At 33.2% G+C, this 19,250-nt stretch overlaps 2 protein-coding genes across 5 annotated transcripts in view; one reads left to right on the top strand and one right to left on the bottom strand.

Annotated features, from left to right (window-relative positions):
- LOC111048016 (helicase POLQ-like) overlaps positions 1 to 19,250 on the bottom strand; it is a 121,744-nt gene that overhangs the window by 6,595 nt on the left and 95,899 nt on the right. Inside the window, exon 17 of the mRNA XM_039427559.1 lies at positions 17,056 to 17,103. The gene's annotated coding sequence lies outside the window, so the exon portion shown is untranslated. The remainder of the gene's footprint in view (positions 1 to 17,055; positions 17,104 to 19,250) is intronic.
- LOC111048018 (modular serine protease) overlaps positions 1 to 19,250 on the top strand; it is a 33,959-nt gene that overhangs the window by 3,022 nt on the left and 11,687 nt on the right. For 2 of the 4 annotated variants that reach the window (XM_039427553.1, XM_039427552.1), the window contains 4 exons: positions 16,670 to 16,842; positions 17,068 to 17,235; positions 17,908 to 18,129; positions 18,668 to 18,826. In XM_039427553.1, the coding sequence (XP_039283487.1) occupies positions 16,670 to 16,842; positions 17,068 to 17,235; positions 17,908 to 18,129; positions 18,668 to 18,826 (722 nt within the window). The remainder of the gene's footprint in view (positions 1 to 16,669; positions 16,843 to 17,067; positions 17,236 to 17,907; positions 18,130 to 18,667; positions 18,827 to 19,250) is intronic. The other 2 variants (XM_039427555.1, XM_039427554.1) reach the window with 1 other exon arrangement.

The following is a 19,250-nucleotide window of genomic DNA, read 5'->3' as shown; positions in this document are numbered from 1 at the left end:
CAGATTTTTCTCGATTTTTCTCCGGGTAATTATAGTGGTTTCAATATTTCAAAAACTTCTCCATTTCATAAGCTTTCGAATGAGTATAAATTCAAAAAGGTAAGTTCCATGATAAAGTGTTCAATACTGCTAATATCTGGAATGAACACCTTTAAAATGAGGAAATTCACAAACAGAATGCATCAAGTGGTGATCCTAAAAGGGTGAAAGCACCTGATTATTGCATTATTTTCTGTAGCACATAGCCTAAATCCTTTATAAAATATTAATCATACAATTTTACAAGATCCAACAAAATTTATTCATAGAATAATAATTCAAAGTAGATGAATGAAAGAATTAAAAAAACTGATGTCAATTATTCAGATGGTAATCAAGTTAAATATCATGCTCACTGCTTACAGGAATTCAAAATAGCCTTCATTTCTGTTTGTGCAACTTCTGCTGCGTTTCATCAAGCTTCGAGTTGCCCGTCTCACTTCGTTGGGCCGTGTCTTCATTACTTTAAACGTCAATCGAATTCTGAGAATCAGTTCCTCCCTGGTCTCTACAGGTTCTCTGTAAACTTTACTTTTCACAATGGTCGGAAGTTATTCTACGAATCCCAAAAGAAAGTCTTCAAATTTCTGATGCAATACGGTCCATCTGAAGGCCTCTCGGACTCAGACATCAACATCCTTTCACCAGACACTCCCAACACACCACACTTCTATCTTCTTCCATGAAGAAAGAAAGAAAAATCCATAAAGAAGGCAATCCTGGTCGTCTCATTGTTTCAAGCATAAATAGCCCAACAGAAGGAATCTCTGCCCTTGTTGATTTCCACCTCCAACCCATTGTTGCCTCCCTACCCTCTCATCTCAAAGACTCCTTCCACTTCATAGATATCTTAAGAAACACAACCCTTCCAACTGACCAACAACTCCTCCTTGTTACCATTGATGTGGCCTCCCTCTACACATCCATCCCCCATTCTGAAGGCTTAAAATCCCTTAAGCATTTCCTCTCCTCACGTCCCACACCCTCCACCCCTTCAACCACCTTCCTAGTAAACCTTGCCAAACTGGTGCTCACAAGCAATGCCTTCAGGTTTGAAGATAAATATTATCTTCAGACTCAGGGTACAGCCATGGGCACCAGGATGGCACCATCCTATGCAAACCTGTTCATTGCTTCCTTGAACAGGATTTCCTTTCTAAACAAACCCTATCCCCCTGATATGGCTCTGTTTCATTGACGACATATTCCTCATATGGCCTCATGGACATGATATTCTCTCCCACTTCCTCAATCAACTCAACTCCAACTACTCTGTCTCCTTCACCTGGAATATTTCTAAATCCTCCATCAACTTCCTAGATGTCAATGTAATCCTTTCCAACTCCAACACCTTATCCACCAATACTTTCACCAAATCCACCCACACTCAACAGTTCCTACACTTTGAGAGTTGTCATCCCTACCACATCAAAAGATCCCTCCCACGTTCCCTCTCAATCCGAGGCCAAAAAATTTGCAGTAATCCCCATCACCTTGACCAGTACCTCAAAAAACTCCACCAATCCCTCCTGAAAGGTTGTTACAGAAACAAATCTTCTCCAAAACAGACACTAATCCAACCACAAAAAATTCTAAAATCCCTCAAACTCCAAAGCTCTGTACCACCTACTTCCCTGAAATCGAAAACCTCAAACCTGTCCTTGAAAATCTGTTCCATGTCGTCTCCTCCAATCCCTCTACCAAACACCTTTTCCAGCAACCATTCACCCTCAATTACAAGCAGCCTCCCAACCTCAAAAGAATTTTTAGTAAAAACCAATCACTCACCTCTGATGAAATCCCAACTCCATCTGGTACCCTACCCTGCAAACGCCCCCGCTGTAAAACCTGCCTTATCACTGATCCTTCAATTTCTTTCACCAGTCCTATCACCAACTATACCCATCAAATCCATCAATCCAGTAAATGCATCTCCAAAAATTGCATCTACCTCCTTTCCTGCAACTTCTGTCCTGCCTTCTACATAGGTGAAACCACCACTGCCCTAAACCTCCAGATCAACAATCACAGGGCTTCCTTAAAAAATAATACTCCCTACCCATCCCTACCCATGGCTCTGAGCACAACAGGAACTTTGACCAATGCTTCAAAGTCAAAGAGCTTGCCACCCTCCCTCCCACAGCAAAGATGTCAAGACGAAAGAATTGGCTATTATTTGGGTGCTTGGAGCTGCTTCCAGTCCTGGTATCAATATACAGCAATAGTACCATAACTATCAACTCTACACCAACTGTTCAATTGAATTGAAATAAATTTCACAGCTATCAAATATATTATAATAAATTTTCAATAAATATAAAAAATAAATTTCATTCCAATTCAATTCTATGATTCCATTTTCTAATTTTCTTCTACTTCATTTCTGATTTCTAATTTTAAATCTCCTCTTTTCTATCAATTCATAATCTACACCTTTCCTTATCCATAACCCACTCAAATTTGAAATCTCCCGCTTGTAACCCATAATAGCCTACCAACTACTCCTATAAAACTCCTTCAATCTGTACGCCTCCGTTCGTCTGTACCGCATCTGTACTGCACTGTATGTACTCTATGGCAGGGCTCTCCAACCTACTGCCCGCGGGCCACATCCGGCAAGAGTTATTGCAACAGATTTTAAAAAATATATATTTATACACATTTTTGACAACAACTGTGAGTTCAGAACTCTTCTCTTACTAGCCACTCCATTTCTTAATAAGTGTAAAATTAGCTGTAAATAAGCAGCGATCAACCATTGTGAGATATTAGCAAATGGTCTGCACGGACTGTACATGTCCCTGTTTGAACGCTAGAAAGAAGGTAACTTACTTCCATTTTACAGTCCTCTCCCAGAAAAATACTATACAAATATAAAAACCATGCTCGAGCTATGTTTTCTCTTTTTGGATCTACCTACAAGTGTGAGCAGACATTTTCAAAAATGAAGTTTGTTAAATCCAAATACTTTCTTGTCAGATGAACATTTGAAATCAATTTTAATGATCGGAACCACAAAGTTTGATCCTAAATGGGCGGACAATTCAAGTGGAAAACAAATTCTCACTAAAAATGAGTATTCTCTTTTAGCATGGTAGCTTTTTATAAATTCATGCATTGTCAAGTATTCTTATGAGCTTTTTACACTCAATAAATTGGACTTTGTATTTAAATTAAATTAATTGGTTTGTTTCTTCCTACTTGAACATACTTAAAACTCCTCATATTATATAATAATTGTACACCCCCAAATCCCCCATCGTGTGTGTCCCCACAAGTCAAATTCCACGTACATCCTTGTTATTGGCCCTCTTAGCCTCGCCTCCTAAGAATTAACAATGTGGCCCTTAGATAAAAAAGGTTGGAGACCCCTGCTTTATGGTCTATACAACATCTCTACCGCGTCTCTGTGGTCACGACCGTTGGAATTCAAATCTGCACCACTTCCTGTTTGATTGACAAAGGCAAAGGGGGCCCAGCTCCCATAAATTTTTGTTTAAATGTAAGTTTTCAAGTGTTTTTAATCCATTCGTGTCGTGTGTATCCTGTTTCAATTTATATATACAAGTTAAGATTGCGATTAATCAAATAGTCTTTTTAAAAAAATGAATTTATTTGTTAACCACATATTACAATAATTTTATATCTCGCGATAGAGCTCCGTCCGCTATGTCCGCTAGCTTGGAAATGACTACTAAATACAATGTTACCTTCCACTACAACTATGCTACATCAACAATAATGGAATGAGGAGTGCTGACTAAGTAATTAGCTATATAACTCCTCCATCCCTAAAAAGAACTTCGGGGGTAGGGTTGTTAACAATGTTTACATTGGGTGAAACTTTTCTACTTAGATAACAATACAATAGAACAATTAGAATAAAAATTACATACAAAATAATTGTCCAAAAACTTATGTTTGTAGTGAAAATACTTTCTTCCCTTATGGGGGTGTACTTGTTAATAGCAATCGGATTAAAATTAAGATGTTCTAAATTAATTGTGAATTCTGGTTCTTGATCTTCATTCATACTATTGATAACGTTGTTTGTAGTGAAAATACTTTCTTCCCTTATGGGGGTGTACTTGTTAATAGCAATCGGATTAAAATTAAGATGTTCTAAATTAATTGTGAATTCTGGTTCTTGATCTTCATTCATACTATTGATAACGTTGTCTAGGTTCAATAACTTGGGTCGATATTTTGATTCAGACAAATGATTAAGTATTTTACCATTATAATAATATGTATTGTTGTTGCTATTGATTAAATAAACTCCTTTTACAGATTTTGTTATCGTTTCTGCTTGCTTGTCAATTTTTTTTTTCTTCATTTGGAAAGATACACAAATAGCTATTCAATTCTGGAATCCATTTTACAATACTATTACCTATTTTCATCTTACTATATTTACAGTTTGATGTAGTACCTGATTCAATAATTTCTTTTTCACATTTCAATTTGTCATTACATAAACTTTCTACAGAACAAATAAAATTTGAACTTGTTTTTCTAGTGCATTCACTAGTTAGACCTTCAATTGATATTTCTTTCTTATTATAATTATCGTTTGACTTGAGTAAGTATCTGACCTTAGGAATAATAGTTACATATCCATCTTGAAACATACTAGGTAAAGAAAACAACTTGTATAAGTTATAATTTGATTCATCTACGATTGATAAGTTCAAAAAGTAAATGATTTCTTTAGACGTTAGTTTACAGTTTACATTTATCAAATTTTCGTATTCCCACATATGTTTCAATGGTAATTTATTCTGATAGTAACCAGCAATCTTGGTTATCTGATAATGCAATTCTTTAGTTGAATGCTAGGATGCTAGGATGTAAAACTTTAAATTTGCAGAATGTTAAAGAGTTTTCAATGTCTTGGATCAAACTAAATACAATGTTATATAAAATATTCTGGTTCAGCAAATCTCTAAATTTCTCTAGTTCTACATAGTCGCTAAGTTTATCATTTACAAATTTAAATTTATTCTCCAACTCATTAAAATTATAATTAACAATGTTCAACGTCTGATTAAATTCAGCAATAAGTTCTAAACTCAATGAATATTGGGCTGATATTTGATCAATCAAACTGTTTTGATTAGTTTTCAAATGTTCAAGTAAATAATCGTATCTTTCACCATCATACGAGTCCAAATTTCCATTAATAAATTTTATTGCGGCTCCTATGCCATTCAATAGTCCTCTTTTAGATCTCTTATCATTAGTCACACTTATGATATCTAACTTATCTTCTATTACATTCCTAGTATGATTAATAAATTTCAAATAGTTTACTATATCTCTTGCTTTACTACCATTATCAGTTATATATTCTACATTTTCCATTATTGGAATCTTATTTCTAATATTTCCAGATACCTTATCATAATACATATTCAAATTATCAACATGATCAAAAATATTTTGTAGTTCATAATAGTGGATGAAAGTGTGTTTTGAAATCTCTAACTTTGCAGAGCCTAAATCTGCTGCAATTATTCCTAGATTACTACTTATATTCCTGAATTCTTCAGCTTTAGAAGAATGATTCGCCATACTCATTAGGCGGAGAGGAGGAACCTGGAAGAACAGGATTTGAATTAGGATCGGTTGTTACTTGTTCAGTTCTCTCATTAGTTTGATCTTTGTTCAGTTTCTTAAACTTTCTAGGTCTTTTTATCTTGGATAAATGAATTTTCTCTCTAGTGTTATGATGTCGGGGATCTATTTTGGCAGTTTTAAGTTCTCGATTCACTGATAGGAGAGTTTATTTGTTGAATTTATTTTTAGTTTTTGCACATTCCTCACATAAACTTCTTTTGGAATTTCTGGTAGTTCTTCTCGATCTTTGTTCGTTTCGTTGATGACATGTTCTTTTCTACTTCGGTTTATTTCCTGTATATGGTCGAATAGTCGTTTAGTTTTTTCTTTGTGATTATTAACATATTCGTTAATAAATCTGTTCTGAATGTCAATTTCGAGAGTGGGATTAGATTCTATGTGTCCGTATAAAACTTCCAAAGGTGTCAGTTTTGTTACCGAATGAATGCTATTGTTATAAGCAATCACGGCGTACTTTACTTTACTCTCAAATGTTTCTGTTTTGAACTCGTCGCGATTATTGAATATTCTGATGTGCTCAATTATCGTAGGATAAAAACGTTCGGCTAAGCCATTTGAAGGCGGATGTTGAGTACTTATCCAGTGCATTTTGATTTTGTGCAATTCTGTCAATTCCTTTACTAAGCCATTATTGAATTCACATCCATTGTCGGCAACTATAGTTTGAGGGATACCATGGTGGGAAAAGAAACTAAGCAGTTTGTCTGCTACCTCAACACTGTTACAACTTGTTATTGTATAGCATTGTGCGTATCTTGAAAAACTATCAATGATCGTGAGAAATTTCTTTTTCTCAAATGTTATACTGTCCACGTGAATGATTTGAAGCGGCCTTGTAGCTGTCGGTGTCAAGTTCATTTCTAAATTAAGTGGATTTTGTTCGTACTTAGTTTTGAGACATATCTCACATTTGTTAATAAAATTTTGAATATAATTTTTCATGTTGGGCCAATAGTATTTTCTTCTTATCTCATCGTACGTTTCTTGTATACCTCTGTGATTCGTTTTTCCAATATGATAATTATCAATAGTTTCTATTCTGTCATCTTCATGTGTTACATCAAGTACTTTAACTTTATATCGTACAAGTATGAGTTTTGAAAATTTAAAATTTTTGGCAATTACTGAAGCAAATCTTTCATAGAACTCATTTTCAAAATACAAGCTATATAAAACATTAGGCACTAAATATTCTTTCACGAAGTTAATCACATTTTTATCGAAATTATTCTCAGATATCTCTACTATCATTCTTGTTTTACTATCAGATATTTTATGGATAGTGACTTTCTTTGGGTTGTTGCTCACAAGCTTCAATATGATTTGGTTTTTAGCATAGTTAACTGGGTCATCTGAAACTGGTATTTCTACTGATGTGTTACTTTCATAATTAGAATGTTGCGTATGCGAATTATTTTCTATGAACTCATCTTCAGCAGGACCTATGAAATCTGGTTCATCATTTTCGAATCGTTGAAAAGGGGGTTCGTTTTCGAATCCTCGAAAAGGGGTTTCGTTTTCGAATCCTCTAAATAGGGTTTCATTATCATCTGTACCGGTTTCATTTTCTAATCTTTGAAATAACGTTTCGTTATCGTCCACATTAGCTATCATAGATTGTGCATCCTCGTTAGGTATGATATTCACTACATTTTCAATTGCTTCATTTATAATCGCATCAATATCACTGAATAATCTGGGTGAGTTTTTGTTGTGTGTGTTATTATTATTCAACTGAATTCGGGAAAGGGCATCTGCGTTTTGATTTGTTGTTCCTTTTTTATAACATATGTTATAATCAAACTCTTCTAATTTCAGTCTCCATCTTAATAATTTTGAATTCGGTTCTTTCATAGAAAATAACCATTGTAGGGGTTTGTGGTCAGTGAATATTTTGAATTTTCTACCATAGAGATAGGGGCGGAAGTACTTGGTAGCCCAAACTATCGCTAAAAGTTCTTTTTCAATAGTTGAATAGTTCATTTCAGTTTCGTTGAGGGTTCTACTTGCATATGCACAAGGCAAATCAGCACCGTCTTTGTTCTGACTAAGAACTGCCCCAATAGCTATATTGCTAGCATCTGTTGTAAGTTTGAATTGTTTTTCAAAATCAGGATACTGAAGGATTGGTTCGTTAGTAAGGATGTTCTTACAAGTTTCAAAACATTTAATGTACTCTGGGTCCTGTATATCTATTTTAGCATTTCTTTTCAAACATTTAGTTAGAGGTTTTGTTAAATGAGCAAAGTTGTTAATGAATTTTCGATAGTATCCTAAAAGTCCAAGAAATCCTTTTATCTCTTTCGTTGTTTTAGGGATAGGATATCTTTTTATCGCTTCGACTTTGTCAGGATTTGATTAACTCCGTTTGGTATCACTAAGTGTCCGAGAAAACTAACTTCTTTACGAAAAAATTCTGTTTTATCAAGTTGTACTTTGAAGTTGGATTGTCTTAACCTTACAAATACTTGTCTTAGTCGATCAATGTGTTCTTCTAAACTAGTTGAATAAATAATAATGTCATCTAAATATACTAAACACAATTCATTTTGGAGTCCTCTTAGTATGCTATTCATAGCTTTTTGGAAAGTGGGTGGACCGTTTTTGAGACCGAAGGGCATTCGTAAAAATTCGTAATGACCCGTGTCTGTAGAGAATGCAGTTTTTTCAATACTGCTAGGATCCATTTCTTTCTGATGGAAGCCAGAGTATAAGTCTAGGGTAGTGAAGTACTGTGCTCTTCTTAATTTGTCTAGAATATCAGTTATATTAGGAAGTGGGAATTTATCGTCTACAGTCTTAGAATTCAAACCGCGATGGTCAATTACAACTCGAAATTTATTTTTACCAGAAGCATCTTGTCTCTTTGGAATGACCCATATAGGTGAATTCCAAGGTGAATTGGAGGGTTGAATTATTTTTTGTTCCAACATTTCATCAATCTGTCGATTTACTTCAGTTCTATAAATTTCAGGGTAGCGATAACTTCTTGTATAGACCGGGATTTCGTCGGTGGTTCTTATGATATGCTTTATTTCATTCGTGAAAGTCAAAGGATTTCCATCAATGTGAAATATATCTGAGTAATCTTTAATCGCCTGTAAAATAGCTTGCTCTTCTTCGGTTTTCATATGATTGGTTCTAATTTTTGATAGATCGATTTTGTTAGTTTTGTGATGGAGTAGATTCAAATTATTGCATGCATTATGATTACGTAACTCACTTGGATTAATACAATTATAGTTTTCAAGCGATTCGACTGACATTGGTTTGTGAATGGTAAATTTCTTGTCTGACGTAGTGGGGTTCAAAATAGAGCAATAGGCTTTGTTTTCTTTCACTTTCTCTAGACACTGAGGAATTTCAAGTCCGGAAATGTTTTTGTATGATACTATAGCTTCACCTTCATTCATATTTTCAATTGCAATTTCTATAATGGATTGAGTTCTAGCTTGTATCAGAAATGATTTTATTTGTGTCTTTTGATTTTTGGTAGGGTTCTTTGACTTTACTTTTGAATCATTTTCTTCAGCGTTAAAATAATAAATAGGTAGTTTCATTCCATTGAAATCAATACTGTCATTAATGAAATCCAAATTTATTTTAAGTTTTTTCATATTGTCAAGTCCGAGAAGAAGGTCAAAGTTTTTATGAAAATCAAAAAGATAGAACGTGTATTTCGATTTTCCTAATAAAGAAATCTTTGTACTGTATTTCTCTTGTGAAATACCATGCGCTGTTGCTACTTCAAAAGGGTCTTCTATCAAGTTTTCTTTGTAACATTCCATGCCTATGAAGTTCTTCACGAATGACCTGGTGCTTCCTGTGTCGATTAGAACTCTAAATCATGTTTTAGGATCAATGAAGTAGGGAAGTTCATTTTTGTCATCTTGCAAGTTCATAATTGAAAATTTCTTTCGAGGCTCGTATCCTCTAAAAAACACTCTGATTCGGTTTGTTCGGTTGGCTGGAAATACGTTTCATTTTCGTTTTCAACGGAGAGCTGTTTGAATTCGTCTGATAATTCTTTCTGAGCGTTTTCTCCGAAATTATTATCAAACTCATCATTTTGCATTTCGTCAATTGGTCGACCTGTCATTTGAAACAATCTTGGTCTTTTTTGGGGACGATTGTTGATTGAGGAAATGCTCATTGGCGTTGGTTGATACAAATTTTGGGGTCTTGGTTGGTTGTAGTTTGGATTTTGAGCTTTTGGCTGATTTGTGTTGAAATACTGTGGTTTGGGTTGATTGTTTTGAAAATGCTGTTGAGGTCTGTTCATGTGTTGATTTTGGAAGTGTTGATTTTTGTTTTGAAAGAATTGACCTTTCTGATTTTGAGTGTGATAGAACTGTTGTCTCTGAGGATAGTTTTGCATTTGATAGCTGGGATTACTTTTGTGTTGGATTTGAGTGTTAGGCTTTTTCAAATTAGAGTGGTCTTGAAAGAAACCAAATTTGAACTGGAAGTCGTTGGATAGCATGTTTAGAGCACTGTCCAACGAACTGGGATTTTTGGTTCTCATGAGAGACCCGAGAGGCTCTCTTAATCCTTTTAGCAATACTCTAAGTGCTAATCCATTTACATACTGACACATGACTTCTCATATTGTAGGTTGTTTGTTTCGGAAATACGAGATCTGTAAATTCAGAAGTTTTTGGATTCGTTCATAGAATGAAAAGGGTGATTCACCTGATTCTTGTTTTAGTTCAGCCATTTCAAGATTAAGAGTAAAGCAATCTCTCTTGTCCATGTAACTATTGATCAAAAATTTTCTTACGTCAGGCCATGCATAAGTGTTAGAACTAGTAACAATGTCAAGAGCTGGGCTTTTAATACGGGCAAGAATAGTAGAATACAAGTATTCGTTTTGGAAATCATCTGGATTGGCAGTTACGTAAAATTTCGCTACAAGTTTGTCACAAATTGAAATAAAACGATTTAGCATAGTAGGCTCTCCTGAATAATCAGGGATCATGTCCAAGAATTCTTTCTTAAGGGTAGGTACAGTTTGGGGATTGGTTGCATTGTTGTAATTCATGGCCCTTAGTTATGGATAACATTACAAGAAAAAGAAATACGAAAATAGTAAGTAAAATTAATATTATCCAAGTTTGTAAATCACAAAAGTTTGTTACTCACAATACTAAAATCGAGTTCATCTTGTCACAGTCCCGGGTTGAAAGTCTCCAAAGGTGGAAGTCCTTAGAAGTTGAAGTCTGTAGTAGTCTTTAGAAGTTGAAGTCTGTAGTAGTCTTTAGAAGTTGAAGTCTGTGGTAGTCCTTAGAAGTTGAAAGTCTGTTGCTTTTTCTTGATTCAATTTGTAGATGAAATACGGTATTGTTAACACTTTACTATACTGTTCACTTATTTTATAATTTTTCACACTTGTCCCGATATTAGGTGACAGAGTAGGAGTATAATTTTGCAAATAACACTCACGAATTTTAATAATATAAGAGTTCACCAACTTATTCAATTTGATACAAAGTTATTTTGATGATTGTTCACTTATTTAAGTCCCGATGTTAGGTGAATGATACAACTTTTTTGTAAGTTCATGAACACTTCATTAACAGTTAAAACCGAAAAACCAAATTCTCGTTTTTGAAGTGTCCTACCGACTGCGCCAGTTAAGATTGTGATTAATCAAATAGTCTTTTAAAAAAAATGAATTTATTTGTTAACCACATATTACAATAATTTTATATCTCGCGATAGAGCTCTGTCCGCTAGCTTGGAACTGACTACTAAATACAATGTTACCATCCACTACAACTATGCTACATCAACAATAATGGAATGAGGAGTGCTGACTATATAAGTAATTAGCTATATAACTTACATATATATATATATATATATATATATATATATATATATATATATATATATATAAAGAAAATAAATAAAAATCTCAGTACCCTTTTTTAAAAATATTTTGTCACGACATGTTTTGGTCATTTATGCCATTATCAAGTGATATGAATTAAATAAATAAATACTAATGGAAGATTCTTATTTTGATCATATGTTAGTGTATTCATATGTTTTTATGAACTAGGACTGTAAATGTTGGGTTTAAATTCGCATGATTCTATCAAAAATGGGGTTATTGGTGTCTAATTGGATTAAGTTTATTATTTTATCTCTGTTTAATTTTGCTGCTTTATAAATATGAAATTCTTCTTTGACATTCAGTTTTTGACTTTTATTACCATAATTAAGTATTTTCATATTGGAATTTATATCTGTAAAATTATGGCCTGAATCTATCAAGTGTTCAGCAAATGCCGACTTTTGTGTATAATTTTTAGATTTTAGTGCTTGGATATGTTCTCGAAACCTGATATGGAAATTTCTACCCGTTTGCCCGATATAGAATTTGTCACAATCACTACATTTAAGTTCATAGATTCCAGATTTTTTAAACTTATCTTGCTGTACATTTAAATTTGATTTCTTTTTTATCATTTCAAATGCATTATTTGTTGTCCTATAACCTAGAATGAATTTATTTTTTGTAAAGGTTTTTCTTATAGCTTTATTAAATTTTGTGTTATATGGAACACAAATATATTCTTTATTTCCTACATTTCCTTGATTATTTTGAGTTCTATTCTTTATTAATTTTCCTTTTTGTTTGTAAATCATTCTATCAATAGTTTTGGTATTATATCCATTTGTTATTGCCATATATTTTATTATTTTCTTATCTTTTCTATAATTTAATATATATATATATATATATATATATATATATATATATATATATATATATATATATGTGTGTGTAAAATATATAGACTATTAAATGATAATAAATTTCATTCAAGTTCAATTCTACAATTCCTTTCTCCAATTTTTGATAAAAAAAGTTGAAATATGCAAAAAATTCAAGTAAAAAACACAGACTTCTACGTTTGATGCCCAATAACTTTCTTTAATGACCAGTAAACAAATAAATTTTTGCAATAAAAATTGTAGAGAATTCAATTCTGAAAATAATTATGTAAGCTTTGTGAACTAAATCTGAATAAAATGTATTCTTATGTAGTACATTACACCACAAAAATTTGCTGTTTTATGATGAGAGAACTAATAACTCATAGGATTGCAAATAAAACATGGATTCAAATAACAGCTGTTCCAAAGCCTGATTTATTTTGTTTTAAATAAGAAAATATTTAAAAGAAATTATTAGCTGAAAATTATTTTCAGAAATATTTCAGCTCACTGTTGAACGAAACAACAAACTTTAAGTTAGGCCTACTGTAACAGCGCTGTGTTTTTTGTTTAACATATTAACCAGTTATTTGTAATAATTTCACTTTGGTTTTGTTGAGTGTTAACTTTTTAAAAAAATGGCAGATAATTTCAGACATTATTCATACACCGTATTAGTTGACATGCATTATTTTAATGTATCGGTTGGGACACTGTAATAGTACTGAAGCAAGACGTTTGTATCAAGAGAACTTTCCTAACCGAGTATGACCAAGTTCATGGTTTTTTGCCACTATTCATCAACTTCTGTCTGAAAAAGGGTCTTTGATGTGCAAAGAGCACATTTATGCAGGCAGACCCCGATCTACTAAGACTGTTGAGTTAGAAGAACAAGTTCTTAATGTAATTTATGAACATCCAGAGAAGAGCACGAGAGAATTGTCATTGCAGTTTATTGTCAATTAATCTATTATTTGGAGGATACTAAAAGAGCAAAAATTACATCCATATCACCTCCAGAAAGTTCATACTCTATTCCCACGAGACTGTATCCCCCGTGCTGGTATTTGCCGATGGCTTTTAGAAAAACTTGTTAACCCAAACTTTTTAACAACCGTTTTATTTACCGACGAGGCACACTTTACAAGAACAGCTATTGTTAACGTCCACAACCAACATATTTGGGCAGATGAGAATCCTCATGCCATCAATCCTAATCCTCCACAACATCAGTTTTCAGTAAACATTTGGGCAGGAATCATAGGAGATCATCTACTTCTGTTCGAGCTTCCTCCCAGGCTTAATGGCATAATCTACTTAAACTTTTTGAGAGAGGAGCTATTTATCTTATTTGAAGATGTACTTTTTCAGTTGCGCCAAGACATTTGGTTTATGCATGATGGAGCTCCAGCACACTTCAGTGTTGCTGTTCGTGAACACCTAAATCACAGTTTTCCAAATCAATGGATAGGCCGAGATGGGCCAGTACCATGCCCAGCTAGGTCACCAGACTTAAATCCCTTGGATTTTTATCTTTGGGGACACTTGAAAACCTTAGTATACAATACTCCGATTGATTCCATTGAAGAACTCCGATTAGGGATTTTGAACGGAATAGAAATGTTAAAGCAGACTCCTGGAATATTTGAACGGGTCCGACAATCGATGAGAAGACGTCTGAACATATACATTAAGAACAACGGAGGTCACTTTGAACATCATCTTCAGTCTTTTGGTGAGAGTTCAATGTCATTTAGATTATGTTACTTTCATATAAAAATGGAACTTCTCATAAAAAACCGAATATTTTATCTGCAATCGACTACAACCTATGAGTTATTAGTTCTCTCCTCAAAAAAAGCAAATTTTTGTGGTGTAATGTACTACATAAGAATACATTTTATTCAAATTTAGTTCACAGAGCTTACATAATTATTTTCAGAATTAAATTCTCTACAATTTTTATTGCAAAAAATTATCTGTTTACTGGTCATTGAAGAAAGTTATTGGGCATCAAACGTAGAAGTCTGTGTTTTTTTACTTGAATTTTTTGCATATTTCAACTTTTTTCTCGAAAATTACTCACACTACAGCTTCCAGACTAGTTTTATTCTATTTTTCAGATATTTTTCCATATGAATCCAGCATAAGTTTTTCAAAAACTAGTCCCCAAACAATTCAGCATCGGTGTATTTCACCAGAGGAACAGAATTCTGGGCGAAATCTTTCATCCTGTATAGCTCGCTAATGAAGCGTTTATGGATATATGTTTATAAGAACTTTTTTTCTTATTTTGACCTCTACTATCACGTATTAAATTATTTTACCATAATTTATTCAGAATCACCCTGTATAAAAAGATAATGCAATTAACGTGAAGAAGAAGAATTATGAGCAAAATATATTATAGAATATAAATAAAAATTAGAAATCTAAGAACCATTTTAAGAATATCGTGTGGCGCACTCACACAACTTCCCTTGCTGTTATGAAAATTGATCACCTGAAGTTAGTGTTCACGCACATCTCAAGTCTACTATTCAAAGATCTGAGCCAGCTGGTGACAGGACATTAACGCTGGAGACACACATGAAGTCTGCTATCTCTTCGTAGTGAATGATTTTATACATCTCTAATCTCATGATTTAATAGATCAACAGTTGCCAACAGTTTGCAATTTCACTCGAATAATCAAATATAATAATAATCCATAATCAAATTCGATAATCACATTTTCTCGAATTTCGAACTTATTTTCAATTTTTGGTGGAAATGTTACCGAAATTGTAGAGATTTTCATGCTCAATCTTTTCCACTTAAGATTTTTTGTTTAAATTGTATCTGAAGCTTGATAATTGGGAATCTAAAAGCAAACTTTGCATAGATGGGGCGGAGTTCCTGAAATTTTTACAGATATGAGATTGTGGCAGTTGATAGAGCTTATCAATGACTATTTTAGGTATAAATTTGATCAAAATCGTTGGAGCCGTTTCTGAGAAAATTGCGAAAAACCCTGTTTTTGATAACATTTTCGCTATTCTAGCCGCCATCTTGAATTACATTTGATCGAAATTGTTCGTGTCGGATCCTTATATTGTATGGACCTTAAGTTCCAAATTTCAAGTCATTCCATTAATTGGGAGATGATATATCGTGAACACACACATACACTCATACACACACACAGATCAATACCCAAAAACCACTTTTTGGACTCAGGCCGGGTGCACACCGGAGATACGCATTTCGTGAAGCACTTTTCGTGAAACTTGTTTCATGCAATCTGTTTCACTCGCGCATGCATACAAAACAAACGTTCCCTGCTTAATCTTATCAGTCGATTGCGAGCAACTTTCGTTTCACGTTTCCTGAAGCTTTTTTCACGAAACGCGTTTCTCCGGTGTGCATCCCGTCTCAGGGGACCTTGGAAGGTATAGAAATTTAGAAATTGGGGTACCTTAATTTTTCGGAAAGCAATACTTTCCTTACCTACGGTAATAGGGCAAGAAAAGTAAAATTGTTCAATACAAGACATGTGTCGGCTATAATAAAATGCCATTATCAAGTGATTGGAAAAAAGTGATGTTTCATCACTAAAATTACGAAACATGTGATTGAACAATTAGGGTACTTAGATTTTTAATTTGTATTTATATTTAAGAGTAGCCATAAAGAAAAATATATTATAGAATATGATTTTCTCAGTATATACAGTAAAATAGAGAATTCAAGCGGTATACACAGCTATACGGTATCTACTGATACTGTATAATAATAAATATCGGGGCACCGAGCTTCGCTCGTTATTTTCATTTATTGATAAACAGAACACATACTCACTTTTTTACGATCCACAGCTGTTTCAGCCAAGGATGAATTATCCTTTTAATGTCGTTCAGCGAGTTTTCCCAAGGATGAGACCTACAGCAATCAAATCTTTATATCATAGACCTACTATGTTCCAAATTTCGTGAAAATCGTTTGAGCTGTAAACTGCATACTTATAATATTGAATTAGTATTCTTCAATACACCTTTAACAATAGCAATATGACAAAATGTATGAGAATTCCTCTCAAAAATTGATTTTATTGACCCCTTTCAATTTTTTACTTCTTTACGTTGGCCACGTTCATCAAGCAATATGAACTCAGGTTACTTAATATTTGTGTAGAGTGTAGTGAACATTAGAGGTGGAAATTAATATTAATTTTATTATAGTTTTTCCTTTGAAAGTAAAACAAAAAAACTGAATTATATTCTAGATGTGAAGGAAAAATGTTCAGATGCAGTTACGGTGCATGTATAGACAGTAAATTGGTGTGTGACAAGAAAAATGATTGTCTGGATGGATCTGATGAGGAAGGAGGCATTTGTTCAGATGACAACAAGTGCGAAATACCACACCAGCCTGCTCATACAACATTTGAAATTTCAGGTGAATAAATAAAATTAAAAACTTCACAGAAAAATTGAAATTATGCATTTGGAGAATTGGTCCATTATTATGGTTGTACAATAAATAATTCAGTATTAATGAATCAATTATTGCATTATAAATATTATTGTATTGTCGACAAACTTTATAAACATAAATATTACAAAGTGTCCTTAAGTTTTGAGTATTGTGTATAATCTGAATTCAACTCACGATCATTTACAGACTGTGTCAATTGTACGCCAGGAGCCACAGTTAAATCTGGAACAAGAATAAAGATTACATGCGGTCATGGTTATATGCTACATTCTAAATACAGCGAAGCCTCTTGCAGTAGTGGAAAGTGGATACCAGAAGTAGCTGAATGCTATCACCACAATATCCACTTATTATGTAAGCTGTAATAATGTTTATTAGTTCAATATCAATCTCGGATTGAAAATGCATTAGGAAATCCTAGGCTACTTTCTCTAATGACCTATAAAATAATCAATTCTAGTTTGTTATAATTTTACCAACATTTTACAGTGATTTTGTAACCCATATTGTTGGGCCATTAAGTAGTATGATATTATTAAAAAAACCAACCTAATTTATAAATAAATGAACCTAAATGAATAAACCCAATAGTGTTTGGAAGAAATAAATTTCTCAAAAAGTTTTCACCTTTCATATAAACAATGCAATAAATGCAATGTAATTTAATGTGTCTTATAAATTAATATAAACATAGTTCGTTGGATAAATTCCTAATTCGTTTTGATTGAATGATTTTCTTTATTTTCTTATGAATCTTTTGACCAATTTGCCCATAATATGAAAAATGAAGTTCATTCTTATAGTTGATTTGTTTAAAAAACTAACAACTTGAATAATTAATGCTATTAAGCCTACTTAATATTATTGATATTTTCAAAAGACTTCAAAAATGATGAGAGTAGAAAATTGTGCATGGCTAATTTAGTAATACATTCAATCATGTAAGCAGAGATGAGAACTTGAATTTGTAACCACCATTATGGTTCCTTTTTTCGAATGATCAACCACAATTTTTAAAATTTTCAGCAAAGCGGGCAATTTTTAAAGAGCATTGTTCGCCAATCATGGTAGAAGCTGGAGCTGATGTGCATTGTACAAAAGGTGGAAAAGAAATAACGTGTAAATTTCCATTGCCAGCTGGAAGTATTGCAAAAATGACATGTCACAACTATTACTCAATTGAAGGCACGAGCCATGCTGAATGCCTACCGAATGGAAAATGGAGTAGACATTTGAAATGCTCTTCTTGTGAGTGGACTCTGTTCAATGTCTTGTTTTCCTACGTTAATTTTTATAAAACAGTAACGTTATTTCAACTATCACCGAAGAAAACTTTTAGCAATAAAATAGCATATTGAACCTCAGCATGGAAAAACAAGATTCTCAAATTGTCAAAAAATACTCGTAATATTTCGTTACATTTATTCTAATTGTGATGCCACCTTAAGCTCTAAGCCTGTGCGTGGGTAATCGAAAAGATGATGAGAGACGAGTAGACATACAGCGAGTCGACGGGATTAGACCATCAGTTTCCTACTGTATTTGGATTAACCAATTGAAATTTAACCACTATTTCAATATTGGGTGATGGTATTTATCTACTACTTCTGACAAATTAATTTTCTGAACTTAAATTTGTTGAGTTTATTATCTTAAACGATGCCGCTAAGAAGGACTTGACCAGAAAACATTCATAATCTTATTCATCGGCCTCATCAAAATTATTTTACAACATTTTTTAATCTTAAACATCATTTTTAAATCACTCAATTGATTTGATTTGCAGCTTGTTACAAAGGAATTGATGTTGCTCTTATTGTGAGAGGACAGTTGGCACAATCTGCAGAGTTTTTCCCATGGGTAGCGGCACTCTATGCTGTGGAAAACGACCAATGGACATACAGATGTGGAGGAACTTTAATAAGTGACAGAGCTATGATTACAGGTAGCAAAGAAATCTTTCGCTTAATATTTTTTCAGTTTCATAGTTCTGAAATATGTTTTCAATTAGGCTACTGCACTGGAAAGTTAATTATCCTGAGAAAAATTTCTCTGTAGAGAGGAAAATAAGCCACATGAAATACAGAAAATTATAAAAAAGTAAAATTTCTAAAATGTCAAATTCGTTACGTAGTCCTGGAATAGTAGCAAATACTTATACTGAACCGAGTATTACCATAGAAAAAAGATAGCATAAGAATAGCATTTCATGGTTCGTTCATGTTCCAAATTTCAAGCCAATTTTTTGTTAACTCAAGCTGATTACTGTCGACTACTGTCTATTATTAATGTTTTGTTAGGGTGAGAGTGTAAGAACAGCACAGTACGAGAGACTACCAGCGTCACATTGCTTCACCAAAAACAACTAC

Source organism: Nilaparvata lugens, chromosome 4, assembly GCF_014356525.2.
Source record: "Nilaparvata lugens isolate BPH chromosome 4, ASM1435652v1, whole genome shotgun sequence".
NCBI classification, from domain to species: Eukaryota; Metazoa; Arthropoda; class Insecta; order Hemiptera; family Delphacidae; genus Nilaparvata; species Nilaparvata lugens.
This window is presented reverse-complemented; position numbering and strand designations above follow the sequence as displayed.